Consider the following 16,503-nt stretch of genomic DNA (forward strand, 5'->3'; position numbering starts at 1 on the left):
CTCATTAATCCTTAAATTTCACAGATGTCGGGGTACTCGACGTTGAGTTTGCCGGTGTGCCAAATAAAATAAAATGTTAATTGAAATTCAACAAAATGTAACTTTAATTACTTTTAGTATATAGGGTAGAAATATAGACAATTTATGTAGGTTAATTGTACAATATTTATGTGTGTGTATGTTAAGTGTTATATGTATAATTCAAATTATATGTTATTTGCAGGTTAGGCTTAAAAAATATAATTTGGAATTATTAGTTATGTTGGTGCTGTTGAGCCTTTTGCATTGTCCTCTAATTCGTATTTATACGAGTTAGGGGAATAATGCAGGGATGTGTTCATTTGGTATGAACATCCCGGCCGCCTTGCAGGGTTTAGGGTTTAAATCGCACAAGCACCAGTTAGAGTCCAACTGAGTGCGGTGTTTTGTGAGATCACGGTGCTGTTGTCTGGGTTGAATAATCCGGGTTTCATTATCCTTGGGTAGATGTCTGCTCCCAGTTCCATCATGATTTTATCATCCTTGTGGAACATAGGGTCGGCTAGGACTAAGTGGTCGAATCTCTTAAAGATTTCGCCACCTATATCACGATTGTAGGGTCGGGTCGGTAATTCCTGCGTCATAAGGCAGTTAACTTCGACATGCCAGTCGGGATCAGTTAATGACCCTATGACGAGTTTACATATGCGATGAGAGTCAAGGTACGTTTTCGGTAACCTCAATCTCTGAACTAGCTCCGAGGCAATAATTGTCACCTTTCGGGTCGGGTTAATTATGGCACGTACTTTATTCCATTTGCCATCGTGTTTTATTTTTATCATGGCAGTGGGTATAAGGGTCGGCTTGGCCAGTAGTGTTGGAATCTCTGGATCTTTGTGTAGTCGTTCGTCGTTCTTTGTTGTTTTGGTTTTTTCTTTGCAAAACAACCTGGGGTGTCCATGTAGGGTTGAATGGTGCTCCCCGTTACACATGTTACATCGTTTTGCGCTTGTGCATCGTTGTGTTGAGTGCGATCTGGCCAAGCAGTTGACGCAGTACTTATACTTAGTTACTGCGTCAAACTTTTCGTGGATGTTCATTTTAGTAAACTTTGAACATGTCACCAGCCTGTGATCTTTTTTGCACAATCCACAGGCGACGTGTTTATGTGCGCGTTTTGATGAATGGGTGATAGTACGCCGAGGCGTGCGGTGGGTACTTCCTCTTTCCTCTCGAATGGGGGAGTGGGTCGCTTTAAAGCGATGTAAGCGTCTAGCCAGGGTCCCATTGTCGGAGAGTGGGGTGATGCTTCGGGTGACGCTGAGCAGATAGATTTGATGCTATTTTGCGGAGCCATGTCACTATAAAGAAATGAGATTAGTTATTTGGTAAGGTGACTATTTTGGTTATTGGGCGGGTAATTGTTCCCTGAGAGGTACGTATGTCAACTACTCTGGTCTTATTGTCTGCACCGAGATAGGTTTTTTCGATGCGACCAAGTTTCCATTCATTTGGGGGTAGAGTTTCTTGGCGTATGACTACCATATCATTGACCTCTATATTGCGTTGAGGGTATTTCCACTTTTACCGTTTGTGGAGTTCTTTTAGATATTCTTCTTTCCATCGTTTGCAGAAGTGTTGATGGAGTATCTTTAACTTTTGCCATCTATGTGCGATGCTTAGTTGTGTATCTTCTAAGTTGGGTTCTGCTGGGGTTAATAAAGGGGTACCTATTAAGAAATGGCCTGGAGTTAAAGGTTCTATATTCCTGGGGTCTTCACTTAGTGGGCTTAAAGGTCGAGAATTCAAGCAGCTTTCGATTCGGGTTAGAAGGGTAGATAATTCTTCGAAAGTGAATTTTTGGATCTGAGACACCTTTTTTAAGTGGCTCTTTAAACTTTTCACTCCTGCTTCCCAGAGTCCACCCATGTGTGGAGCTCCTGGAGGATTAAAGTGCCAGTTGATGTTTTGGTGTGCTTCACTTGTTGTTATTTGTGTTCTTAGTGATTTTGTGAATTCTTGTCGATCTTTGATTAAGAGTTTAGACGCTCCCACGAAATTAGTACCATTGTCAGAATAGAGATCGGCGGGACATCCGCGCCTAGAAAAGAATCGTGCGAATGCGGCCATGAATGCTTGGGTGGTGAGATCGCTTGCTGCCTCCAGGTGTATTGCTTTGGTTGCAAAACAAACAAATACGCATACATAACTTTTTGTGATCAAGCACGCTCTGCCGGTGTAATTTTTTATGTCATAGGGACCGGCGAAGTCGATTCCTGTTGCTGCGAATGGGCGGGTTAGGGTGGTACGTTCCGCTGGAAGAGCTGCCATTAATTGAGTAGTTTCTCTCTTCTTGTGTAAGACGCAAGTTTTGCACTGACGGATAATGGACTTGATGAGAGTTTTAAGCTTCGGTATCCAAAATTCCGTCCGCATGAGGCGTAAAACTAGTTGGTTTCCACCATGTAGGGTAATTGAGTGAGTAAATTGGGTGAGTAGTTTGGTTAATCGACTGCTATAGAGTAGTATAATCGGATGACGCTCGTTATATGATAATGCGGCTGAATTGCTCAATCGGCCATTGACTCGCATTATTCCTTTGGGATCGATTAAAGGGTTTAGGGTCAAAATTGTACTTTTTCTGTGTATGCTGGTTTTATGAGTTAAAGCTTCATACTCCTCCTGGAAGTGCATTCTTTGGGTTAAAATAATTAACTTCGTGCGGATAGTTTTGAACTCGTCTGGAGTTATTTCCAACGTTGTGTATGGCTGTTGTGATCTGTTGGGTGACGCATTCGAGCAGAATCTGAATAGATATGCTATGACTCGAATGGCTTTGGGTAGTGATGAAAATCTATCCAGTATATCCTCTTGTGTTGTGTTGACGAAAGTCTTGATTGGCCGCAGTTCCAGTGTTGTATCGATTGATTTTTGGGTAATTGGCCAATGTTTCGGGTTGAGTTTTAGCCATTGGGGTCCGTGCCACCAGAGGTCATTGTTAACCATCTCCGGAGGTGTGCATCCGCGACTGCCCAGATCTGCCGGATTGTCTTGGCTTTCGATGTGACGCCAATTTTCGGTTCCAACTTTTTCTGCAATTGTGGCAACTCGGTGGGATACAAAGGTTGTCCATGAGCATGGGGGTTTGCTTAGCCAAGAAAGGACAATTGTAGAATCCGTCCAAAGGTGAGTGCGGTACTGAGTAATATTTAATTGGGGTAGGGTCGCATCCACTAGATTCGCCAGAAGAACCGCTCCGCAAAGTTCTAGCCTTGGTAGAGATATACTTTTTATTGGGGACACACGAGTCTAGGATATTAAAAGAGTTGTCCAGGTGTTTGTGTTTGTAGAAACACTTATGTATAGGTTTGCTGCGTAAGCTTTTTCTGAGGCGTCAGAGAATCCGTGGAAATTGATGATCGCGGATGTCGAAAAGTGGGTCCACCGAGGAATTTCAATCAGATTTAGGGTTTCGTAATCTTTTATGAAGGTTTTTCAGCGATGGAGAGTTAAGGGTTTTAAACTTTCATCCCAATCGGATTTATCGAGCCATATTTGTTGCATTATTATTTTGGCTGTGACTACAACGGGACTGAGCCAACCAGCTGGGTCGAACAATTTTGCTATAATCGATAATTCTTCTCTTTTAGTAAACGATGTCTTATCGTGAATAGGGTTGATGACAAAAAAGAATGCATCTTTTTTTGCATTCCATCTGATCCCCAGTGTTTTTGTGCTATTGGATTCTGGTAAACTGAGTAAGTTCGTGTCCAACAGATGTTCTTGTGAGATTCCAGATAAGACTTTTGGGTCATTCGAGGTCCATTTGCGTAGAGCAAATCCTGCGGACTCCAAAGATGAGGTAAGTTCGTCTCGTGCCATCTTCGCATTTGCTACGTCATGTGCTCCTGCAAGTACATCATCGACGTACATTCCGTTTCGAAGTATCTTTGCTGCCAGTGGGTGGGTTTCTTGTACATCATCCGCTAATTTGAGGAGGGTACGGATAGCTAAATATGGGGCACAGTTAATACCAAACGTAACAGTTTGTAGTTCAAAATCTTCTATGGGGTCGTTAGGCGATCTTCTAAATACGATTCTTTGAAATGGAGTGTGTTTGCTTTCAACAAGTATTTGACGATACATTTTTTGAATATCTGCATTGAATACGATTCGAAACATACGCCACTTTACCACTAGGATTACCAGGTCTGCTTGCAGAATAGGTCCAGTGTGTAATACATCGTTGAGGCTATTTCTATTTGAGGTGGGGCATGATGCGGTGAATACCACTCGCAGTTGGGTCGTTAAGCGATCGGGTTTGATGACTGCGTGATGTGGTAGATAGTATGTTTTCGTATTCTCTGCGGGGTCATACTCTATTTTGGTCATATGACCGAGTTCCAGGTACTCGTTGATGGCCTTGTCGTATTCTGTTTTTATTTCAGGTTTTCTAGAGACGGATTTTTCATTTCTTAGATACTGAGCTAAAGCTATATGTCTTGAGTTGCCCAAGTCTATTTTTTCTGGGGTTTTAAAGGGTAATGTTACCACGTAACGCCCAGTTGAGTGTCTTCGGGTTGTTTTTTGATAATGTTGCTCACACAGTATATCCGAAGTTGAGGGTAGAGGCTTTTTCGGAACTTCTTCGACTTCCCAAAATTGTGTGAGCAACTTGTCTGGGGTCGTCTTATTGAAAAATGACAATATTGAGGGTGAGATGGGTTTTTCAGGTGTGGGCTCGGAAGAATCCAACCGAATTCTGTTTCTTGGGCTAGTAATGACCCGAGTACATTTCTCTGTACGCCACTGAGAATTATTTGTGGGTACAGATCACTTCCGATAAGGATGTCGACAGGTCTGGGTTTATAGAAGTGAGGGTCAGCTAAACTAAAACCGAATTCTTTATTAGAAATTATTCTATCAAGTGAGTGAGTAAATTCCCTTTTTGTTGGTGAACGAAGGGTGAGTTCGCAAGTTTTGGTAGCTGTTGCGGAGACTGTGTTGTTCAATTCGGTCACTTGTGCGTTTTTCTTGAATGTGGGTATGTCCAATTTTCTGTGGAGCTTCTCGGAAATGAACGTAGCTTCTGACCCAGAGTCGATTAGTGCTCGAGCTGTATATAATTGCCCTTTGTAAGAAACTTGCACTATGGCAGTACCTAGCAAAACCTGCTTCCTACTTGAGTTGTGTGGGTCTTGAGTTTTATTTTCAGTGGACTGTAAGAGGGTTGTGTAGGCTTGCGGATTTGTATTAAGATTAAGGGTTTGGGAGGTACTACTATTGGTAGAGTCAAGAGGCGGGTTCGAGGCTCTTGATCCTTGCGGGAGGGATTGGGAGCGGGATGGGGCATCCCTATGCAGAAGAGTGTTATGTTTCTTTCTACATATTCTGCATGAGTATTTGCTCTTGCATTCCTTGAAGCTATGCGATAATGCAAGGGAAATAAAACAGTAACCATTATTTTTTATTACGTTTATTCGGGTCTCGACATTCAATTGTAAAAACTTTGGGCTTTCTCGAATGGAATGTTGGGTTCTACATAATTTACAACTCTCAATGTCTTGGAGATTTTTTGAGATGATGTTGCTTCTTACAGTGTTTTCACTAGCGTGTGGAAAACTCAATTTCGAAGCTCCAGAGACGTTCGCGTGAAAGGTATTAAATTTCCTGTCTTTTCCTTTTCTATAAGGCCCATTGTCGGGTTGGGTAACTGGAACGGGGTCAGTTAGATTTCCTACTGCTTCCAAAGATTTGTATCTATGGGTGAGAAATGCGGAGTTGTCTTCTAGGGTATCCTCAAATTGATGAAGTAAAGTCTTAGGTAGTTTCAATCCACATAAGAAGATTAAGATTGGGTCCCAACTAGTCGTGTCTATGTCTACATTATGAAGATTTGTAAGACAATTGTTGACGGTCCTCTGAAGATGTTTAATAGCGCTTCCACTTTCCTGGTTTGCTTGGGGTAAATTGAACAAAATTTTTAATTGCGCGTTGACTTGAACTCGTTTGTTTTCGTATTGCGATACCAGGTCCCTCCATGCCATCAAGAAACCATCATTTGTTAATGGTGCGTTTTTCACTATTGCTTTTGCTTCTCCTCGGGTTTTTTGAATGAGGTGAAACAGTCTCTCCACGTTACTAATTTTGTGATTGTTTACATATATGGCCGTAAACATGTCTCTGAATGGGGGCCAGGTTACGAAGTCGCCATAAAAAATGTCCGTGTCACATGGGGGTAGATGAATTGAAGATCCTATGTCCCGCGATGTGTTTTCATCTGAAGCTCGTTCCTTTATTGTGGGTGTTGGGGTCTTAAGATCATCTATAGCTTGGTTAATGGATCCCAAACATTTCAAATATAATTGATGACCTTTTTTTAATTTTTCTTTAACTTTTGAGAAGTCAATAGTCTCACCGGGTTTTTGTGGGGTTCTACGAAAGGCATCGTACGACTTGTTTGCCTTATCGTAAATAGCGTTAAGTTCAACTCTTTTTATTTCCAGAGTATAAATGGATTCATCTTCCGGGTGGGTCTCGTAATGTTCTTCGATATATTCGAACAAATCTGAAATACAGAACTTAAATTCTTCCATTTTCGATAGAAATTTTATTTATTTCTTTATTATATAGATAGGTATGTATATATCGCAACAATTTATAAACTTTAAATGAAACAAATAATAAATTTCAAGTAATTTTTCTTTATTTAAATTTTAAAAAGCAAATTCCCGAATGCTGGCGAATTTCCAAAAAAAAAATTTTTTTTTTGTATGTGTCTTATATTATATATGCACAATATTTAAAATTCCGATGCACGAAAAATTTCCTACTGGGTTATTTGAATTTTTTCCTACAGGGTTTTTTGCTCGCTCGCAATGCACTAGCAATGAATATTTAAGAGAGCGGGTAATGCAATTTGAATATATATATACGTGTATGTACGAATAGGTACCAAGAGTAACGTTGCTTGGCTCTCAAAAATTTTATATTATGTTGTAAGTACGTACTTATGAGCAATTTGAATATATATATATGTTAGGTGTATGTACGAATTGGTACCAAGAGTAACGCTACTTGGCTCTCAAAAAATATATATTATATATTGTAAGTACGTACTTATGTATGTATTATGAGTAAAGTGCTAAACGGAATATGGCAATAATAAATTCGCAAATACTTTGCACTTAATACCTGTTAAGCACAAGATTTATTTTATTATATATATTTGTTTTCACTTTGCACCTTTATTCCGTATTGCACTGATATATTATATTTTTTTTTTAAATTTTGGGTTTATGTACTCACAATTTTTTTTTTTTCTCACGTATATAATCCTTGTTGCTGATATGATCCAAGTTTATGGTTGATTGGGTGGGCGAATATATTATATTATTTTTGATGATCCAAATGGTGGTTGATTGGGTGGGTGAATGTATAATTTATAAACGATGTTTAATTGGGTGGGTTTTATTTTATCCAGGACGATCCGGCTCGAAGGACCAAAATGTCGGGGTACTCGACGTAGAGTTTGCCGGTGTGCCAAATAAAATAAAATGTTAATTAAAATTCAACAAAATGTAACTTTAATTACTTTTAGTATATAGGGTAGAAATATAGACAATTTATGTAGGTTAATTGTACAATATTTATGTGTGTGTATGTTAAGTGTTATATGTATAATTCAAATTATATGTTATTTACAGGTTAGGCTTAAATAATATAATTTAAATATACATTTAATTACAACCTGATGTGGCTTAAATAATCCCTCGTAGATTTTTGTGATGATGCTGTTGTTGTTTTTATGTTGCTGGGGCGATCTAATTTTCGCGCCTTTTCTGTCCGTCCGCGTTGATGTCTGCTCCTTGGTATGCTGACTAATTCCAATTGGAATTATTAGTTATGTTGGTGCTGTTGAGCCTTTTGCCTTGTCCTCTAATTCGTATTTATACGAGTTAGGAGAACAATGCAGGGATGTGTTCATTTGGTATGAACAACAGATTTGGACTAAAATACCATTTTCGTGTTAAAACCTTTTTCACAAATACATGTTGTACATGTAGAGCATTTGGAAAAACTTGAACATTTTAAGATTTACGTTCAAACTTGTTTTTCTTGTAGCCTCCATCAGCACTATTAGCAAAAGCTACCACAAAACCTTTTTCACAAATACATACATGTACAGAATTTGAGAAAATTTAAACATTCCCAGATTTACGTTCAAAGTCTATTTGCTTGTTATCTATATATTCGCTATAATTAAAAGCTACTACAAATACATGTATCCATACTTGTAAGCTTTACAGATTTGGAATAAATTACCTTTTATGCAAATACATACATGCTGAGCATTTGGAAAAATTTGAACACTCTTAGATTTACGACCAAAATCTATTTGCTTGTTACCTCTATATTCGCTGTAACCAAAAGCTACCACAAATACATAAATCCACAAATTTTACAGATTTGGACTAAAATACCATATTCGTCTTAAAACATGCATTGCATGTTGTGCATGTAGAGCATTTGGAAAAACTTGAACATTTTAAGATTAACGTTCAAAGTTGTTTTTCTTGTTGCCTCTATCAGCACTATTAGCAAAAGCTACCACAAAACCTTTTTCACAAATACGTACATGTAGAGCATTTGGGAAAATTTCAACATTTTTAGATCTACATTCAAAAACTATTTGCCTGTTATCTGTATATTCGCTATAATCCAAAGCTACTACAAATACATGTAACCGTACTTGTAAGCTTCACAGATTTGGACTAAAATACCATTTTCGCAAATATACATACATGTTGAGCATTTGGAAAAATTTCAACACTTTTAGGTTGACGACCAAAGTCTAGTTGCTTATTACCTGTATATTCACTAAAACCAAAAGCTACCACAAATACATGAAACAATTAACTTTACACTTTTGGACTTAAACACTGTTTTCGTGTTAAAACTATTTCACAAATACAAAATTATAGATCATTTGGGAAAACGTGAACATTCTTAGATTAACGTTAAAAGTCTATTTTCTTGTTTCCTGTATCATCCCGTTTAGCAAAAGCTATGTGATAAATCATATATCATAAAGCATATCAACATCGCAGATTTGGACTAAAATACCATATTCGTCTTAAAAACTTTTCACAAATACATGTTGTACATGTAGAGCATTTGGAAAAACTTAAACATTTTAAGATTTACGTTCAAAGTTGTTTTTCTTGTAGTCTCTATCAGCACTATTAGCAAAAGCTACTACAAATACAATACATAAATCCACTAATTTCACAGATTTGGACTAAAATACCATTTTCGTGTTAAAACCTTTTTGACAAATACCTGTTAAACATGTAGAGCATTAGGAAAAAATTGAACATTTTAAGATTTACGTTCAAAGTTGTTTTTCTTGTAGCCTCTATCAGCACTATTAGCAAAAGCTACCACAAAACCTTTTTCACAAATACATACATGTAGAGAATTTGAGAAAATTTCAACATTCTCAGATTTACGCTCAAAGCCTATTTGCCTGTTACCTGTATATTCGCTATAATTAAAAGCTACTACAAATACATGTAATCATACTTGTAAGCTTCACAGATTTGGACTAAATTACCATTTTCGCAAATACATACATGTTGTTTCCTGTATCATCCCGTTTAGCAAAAGCTATGTGATAAATCATATATCATAAAGGATATCAACATCGCAGATTTAGACTAAAATACCATATTCGTCCTAAAAACTTTTTTACAAATACATGTTGTACATGTAGAGCATTTGGAAAAACTTGAACATTTTCAGATTTACGTTCAAAGTTGTTTTTCTTGTAGTCTATATCAGCACTTTTGGCAAAAGCTACTACAAATACAATACATAAATCCACTAATTTCACAGATTTGGACTAAAATACCATTTTCGTGTTAAAACCTTTTTGACAAATACCTGTTAAACATGTAGAGCATTACGAAAAAATTGAACATTTTAAGATTTACGTTCAAAGTTGTTTTTCTTGTAGCCTCTATCAGCAGTATTAGCAAAAGCTACCACAAAACCTTTTTCACAAATACATACATGTAGAGCATTTGAGAAAATTTCAACATTCTTAAATTTACGTTCAAAGTCTATTTGCCTGTTACCTGTATATTCGCTATAACCAAAAGCTACCACAAATACATGAAACCATTAACTTTACAGATTTGGACTTAAATACCATTTTAGTGTTAAAACCTTCTTCACAAATACAAACTTATAGATCATTTGGGAAAACTTGAACATTCTTCGATTAACGGTAAAAGTCTATTTTCTGTACCCTGTATCATCCCGTTTAGCAAAAGCTATGTGATAAATCATATATCATAAAGCATATCAACATCGCAGATTTAGACTTAAATACCATTTTCGTGTTAAAACCTTTTTCACAAATACATGTTAAACATGTAGAGCATTTAGAAAAACTTGAACATTTTAAGATTTACGTTCAAAGTTGTTTTTCTTGTAGCCTCTATCAGCACTATTAGCAAAAGCTACTACAAAACCTTTTTCACAAATACATACATGTAGAGAATTTGAGAAAATTTCAACATTCTCAGATTTACGCTCAAAGCCTATTTGCCTGTTACCTGTATATTCGCTATAATTAAAAGCTACTACAAATACATGTAACCATACTTGTAAGCTTCACATATTTGGATTAAATTACCATTTTCGCAAATACATACATGTTGAGCATTTGGAACAATTTGAACACTTTTAGATTGACGACCAAAGTCTATTTGCTTGTTACTTGTATATTCGCTATAAGCAAAAGATACCACAAATACAGGAAACCATTAACTTTACAGATTTGGACTTAAATACCATTTTTGTGTTAAAACCGATTTCACAAATACAAACTTATAGATCATTTGGGAAAACTTGAACATTCTTAGATTAACGTTAAAAGTCTATTTTCTTGTTTCCTGTATCATCCCGTTTAGCAAAAGCTATGTGATAAATCATATATCATAAAGCATATCAACATCGCAGATTTGGACTAAAATACCATATTCGTCTTAAAAACTTTTCACAAATACATGTTGTACATGTAGAGCATTTGGAAAAACTTAAACATTTTAAGATTTACGTTCAAAGTTGTTTTTCTTGTAGTCTCTATCAGCACTATTAGCAAAAGCTACTACAAATACAATACATAAATCCACTAATTTCACAGATTTGGACTAAAATACCATTTTCGTGTTAAAACCTTTTTGACAAATACCTGTTAAACATGTAGAGCATTAGGAAAAAATTGAACATTTTAAGATTTACGTTCAAAGTTGTTTTTCTTGTAGCCTCTATCAGCACTATTAGCAAAAGCTACCACAAAACCTTTTTCACAAATACATACATGTAGAGAATTTGAGAAAATTTCAACATTCTCAGATTTACGCTCAAAGCCTATTTGCCTGTTACCTGTATATTCGCTATAATTAAAAGCTACTACAAATACATGTAATCATACTTGTAAGCTTCACAGATTTGGACTAAATTACCATTTTCGCAAATACATACATGTTGTTTCCTGTATCATCCCGTTTAGCAAAAGCTACGTGATAAATCATATATCATAAAGCATATCAACATCGCAGATTTAGACTAAAATACCATATTCGTCCTAAAAACTTTTTTACAAATACATGTTGTACATGTAGAGCTTTTGGAAAAACTTGAACATATTCAGATTTACGTTCAAAGTTGTTTTTCTTGTAGTCTATATCAGCACTTTTGGCAAAAGCTACTACAAATACAATACATAAATCCACTAATTTCACAGATTTGGACTAAAATACCATTTTCGTGTTAAAACCTTTTTGACAAATACCTGTTAAACATGTAGAGCATTAGGAAAAAATTGAACATTTTAAGATTTACGTTCAAAGTTGTTTTTCTTGTAGCCTCTATCAGCAGTATTAGCAAAAGCTACCACAAAACCTTTTTCACAAATACATACATGTAGAGAATTTGAGAAAATTTCAACATTTTCAGATTTACGCTCAAAGCCTATTTGCCTGTTACCTGTATATTCGCTATAATTAAAAGCTACTACAAATACTTGTAAGCTTCACATATTTGGACTAAATTACCATTTTCGCAAATACATACATGTTGAGCATTTGGAACAATTTGAACACTTTTAGATTGACGACCAAAGTCTATTTGCTTGTTACTTGTATATTCGCTATAACCAAAAGATACCACAAATACATAAAACCATTAACTTTACAGATTTGGACTTAAATACCATTTTCGTGTTAAAACCGATTTCACAAATACAAACTTATAGATCATTTGGAAAAACTTGAACATTCTTAGATTAACGTTAAAAGTCTATTTTCTTGTTTCCTGTATCATCCCGTTTAGCAAAAGCTATGTGATAAATCATATATCATAAAGCATATCAACATCGCAGATTTGGACTAAAATACCATATTCGTCTTAAAAACTTTTCACAAATACATGTTGTACATGTAGAGCATTTGGAAAAACTTAACCATTTTAAGATTTACGTTCAAAGTTGTTTTTCTTGTAGTCTCTATCAGCACTATTAGCAAAAGCTACTACAAATACAATACATAAATCCACTAATTTCACAGATTTGGACTAAAATACCATTTTCGTGTTAAAACCTTTTTTACAAATACCTGTTAGGAAAAAATAGAACATTTTAAGATTTACATTCAAAGTTGTTTTTCTTGTAGCCTCTATCAGCACTATAAGCAAAAGCTACCACAAAATCTTTTTCACAAATACATACATGTAGAGCATTTGAGAAAATTTCAACATTCTTAAATTTACGTTCAAAGTCTATTTGCCTTTTACCTGTATATTCGCTATAATTAAAAGCTACTACAAATACATGTAATCATACTTGTAAGCTTCACAGATTTGGACTAAATTACCATTTTCGCAAATACATGCATGTTGAGCATTTGGAACAATTTGAACACTCTTAGATTTACGACCAAAGTCTATTTGCTTGTTACTTGTATATTCGCTATAACCAAAAGCTACCACAAATACAGGAAACCATCAATTTTACAGATTTAGACTTAAATACCATTTTCGTGTTAAAACCGATTTCACAAATACAAACTTATAGATCATTTGGGAAAACTTGAAAATTCTTAGATTAACGTTAAAAGTCTATTTTCTTGTTTCCTGTATCATCCCGTTTAGCAAAAGCTATGTGATAAATCATATATCATAAAGCATATCAACATCGCAGATTTGGACTAAAATACCATATTCGTCTTAAAAACTTTTCACAAATACATGTTGTACATGTAGAGCATTTGGAAAAACTTGAACATTTTAAGATTTACGTTCAAAGTTGTTTTTCTTGTAGTCTCTATCAGCACTATTAGCAAAACCTACTACAAATACAATACATAAATCCACTAATTTCACAGGTTTGGACTAAAATACCATTTTCGTGTTAAAACCTTTTTGACAAATACCTGTTAAACATGTAGAGCATTAGGAAAAAATAGAACATTTTAAGATTTACGTTCAAAGTTGTTTTTCTTGTAGCCTCTATCAGCACTATAAGCAAAAGCTACCACAAAATCTTTTTCACAAATACATACATGTAGAGCATTTGAGAAAATTTCAACATTCTTAAATTTACGTTCAAAGTCTATTTGCCTGTTACCTGTATATTCGCTATAACCAAAAGCTACCACAAATACATGAAACCATTAACTTTACAGATTTGGACTTAAATACCATTTTAGTGTTAAAACCTTCTTCACAAATACAAACTTATAGATCATTTGGGAAAACTTAAACATTCTTCGATTAACGGTAAAAGTCTATTTTTTGTACCCTGTATCATCCCGTTTAGCAAAAGCTATGTGATAAATCATATATCATAAAGCATATCAACATCGCAGATTTAGACTTAAATACCATTTTCGTGTTAAAACCTTTTTCACAAATACATGTTAAACATGTAGAGCATTTAGAAAAACTTGAACATTTTAAGATTTACGTTCAAAGTTTTTTTTCTTGTAGCCTCTATCAGCACTATTAGCAAAAGCTACCACAAAACCTTTTTCACAAATACATACATGTAGAGAATTTGAGAAAATTTCAACATTCTCAGATTTACGCTCAAAGCCTATTTGCCTGTTACCTGTATATTCGCTATAATTAAAAGCTACTACAAATACATGTAACCATACTTGTAAGCTTCACATATTTGGACTAAATTACCATTTTCGCAAATACATACATGTTGAGCATTTGGAACAATTTGAACACTTTTAGATTGACGACCAAAGTCTATTTGCTTGTTACTTGTATATTCGCTATAACCAAAAGATACCACAAATACATAAAACCATTAACTTTACAGATTTGGACTTAAATACCATTTTCGTGTTAAAACCGATTTCACAAATACAAACTTATAGATCATTTGGAAAAACTTGAACATTCTTAGATTAACGTTAAAAGTCTATTTTCTTGTTTCCTGTATCATCCCGTTTAGCAAAAGCTATGTGATAAATCATATATCATAAAGCATATCAACATCGCAGATTTGGACTAAAATACCATATTCGTCTTAAAAACTTTTCACAAATACATGTTGTACATGTAGAGCATTTGGAAAAACTTAACCATTTTAAGATTTACGTTCAAAGTTGTTTTTCTTGTAGTCTCTATCAGCACTATTAGCAAAAGCTACTACAAATACAATACATAAATCCACTAATTTCACAGATTTGGACTAAAATACCATTTTCGTGTTAAAACCTTTTTTACAAATACCTGTTAGGAAAAAATAGAACATTTTAAGATTTACATTCAAAGTTGTTTTTCTTGTAGCCTCTATCAGCACTATAAGCAAAAGCTACCACAAAATCTTTTTCACAAATACATACATGTAGAGCATTTGAGAAAATTTCAACATTCTTAAATTTACGTTCAAAGTCTATTTGCCTTTTACCTGTATATTCGCTATAATTAAAAGCTACTACAAATACATGTAATCATACTTGTAAGCTTCACAGATTTGGACTAAATTACCATTTTCGCAAATACATGCATGTTGAGCATTTGGAACAATTTGAACACTCTTAGATTTACGACCAAAGTCTATTTGCTTGTTACTTGTATATTCGCTATAACCAAAAGCTACCACAAATACAGGAAACCATCAATTTTACAGATTTGGACTTAAATACCATTTTCGTGTTAAAACCGATTTCACAAATACAAACTTATAGATCATTTGGGAAAACTTGAAAATTCTTAGATTAACGTTAAAAGTCTATTTTCTTGTTTCCTGTATCATCCCGTTTAGCAAAAGCTATGTGATAAATCATATATCATAAAGCATATCAACATCGCAGATTTGGACTAAAATACCATATTCGTCTTAAAAACTTTTCACAAATACATGTTGTACATGTAGAGCATTTGGAAAAACTTGAACATTTTAAGATTTACGTTCAAAGTTGTTTTTCTTGTAGTCTCTATCAGCACTATTAGCAAAACCTACTACAAATACAATACATAAATCCACTAATTTCACAGGTTTGGACTAAAATACCATTTTCGTGTTAAAACCTTTTTGACAAATACCTGTTAAACATGTAGAGCATTAGGAAAAAATAGAACATTTTAAGATTTACGTTCAAAGTTGTTTTTCTTGTAGCCTCTATCAGCACTATAAGCAAAAGCTACCACAAAATCTTTTTCACAAATACATACATGTAGAGCATTTGAGAAAATTTCAACATTCTTAAATTTACGTTCAAAGTCTATTTGCCTGTTACCTGTATATTCGCTATAACCAAAAGCTACCACAAATACATGAAACCATTAACTTTACAGATTTGGACTTAAATACCATTTTAGTGTTAAAACCTTCTTCACAAATACAAACTTATAGATCACTTGGGAAAACTTAAACATTCTTCGATTAACGGTAAAAGTCTATTTTTTGTACCCTGTATCATCCCGTTTAGCAAAAGCTATGTGATAAATCATATATCATAAAGCATATCAACATCGCAGATTTAGACTTAAATACCATTTTCGTGTTAAAACCTTTTTCACAAATACATGTTAAACATGTAGAGCATTTAGAAAAACTTGAACATTTTAAGATTTACGTTCAAAGTTTTTTTTCTTGTAGCCTCTATCAGCACTATTAGCAAAAGCTACCACAAAACCTTTTTCACAAATACATACATGTAGAGAATTTGAGAAAATTTCAACATTCTCAGATTTACGCTCAAAGCCTATTTGCCTGTTACCTGTATATTCGCTATAATTAAAAGCTACTACAAATACATGTAACCATACTTGTAAGCTTCACATATTTGGACTAAATTACCATTTTCGCAAATACATACATGTTGAGCATTTGGAACAATTTGAACACTTTTAGATTGACGACCAAAGTCTATTTGCTTGTTACTTGTATATTCGCTATAACCAAAAGATACCACAAATACAGGAAACCATTAACTT

The 16,503-nt window shown here is 34.7% G+C and overlaps 2 protein-coding genes across 2 annotated transcripts; both read right to left on the reverse strand.

Annotated features, from left to right (window-relative positions):
• Nucleotides 1-265: 265 nt before the first annotated feature.
• On the reverse strand, nt 266-1,524 carry LOC138855721 (uncharacterized). The gene is made up of 2 exons (XM_070105461.1): nt 1,432-1,524; nt 266-1,319 (listed from the first exon to the last, which is right to left on the reverse strand). The coding sequence occupies exons 1-2, from the start codon at nt 1,522-1,524 to the stop codon at nt 381-383; spliced, it is 1,032 nt and encodes a 343-aa protein (XP_069961562.1). The 3' UTR covers nt 266-380.
• A 1,950-nt stretch (nt 1,525-3,474) lies between these two features.
• LOC118683903 (uncharacterized) lies at nt 3,475-6,575 on the reverse strand. Its single transcript, XM_070105462.1, has 2 exons — nt 6,141-6,575; nt 3,475-4,668 (listed from the first exon to the last, which is right to left on the reverse strand). Exons 1-2 carry the CDS (start codon nt 6,573-6,575, stop codon nt 3,475-3,477), a joined length of 1,629 nt encoding a protein of 542 aa, XP_069961563.1.
• Between the last annotated feature and the right edge of the window lie 9,928 nt (nt 6,576-16,503).

Source organism: Bactrocera oleae, chromosome 2 (genome assembly GCF_042242935.1).
Source record: "Bactrocera oleae isolate idBacOlea1 chromosome 2, idBacOlea1, whole genome shotgun sequence".
In the NCBI taxonomy this organism is placed as follows: domain Eukaryota; kingdom Metazoa; phylum Arthropoda; class Insecta; order Diptera; family Tephritidae; genus Bactrocera; species Bactrocera oleae.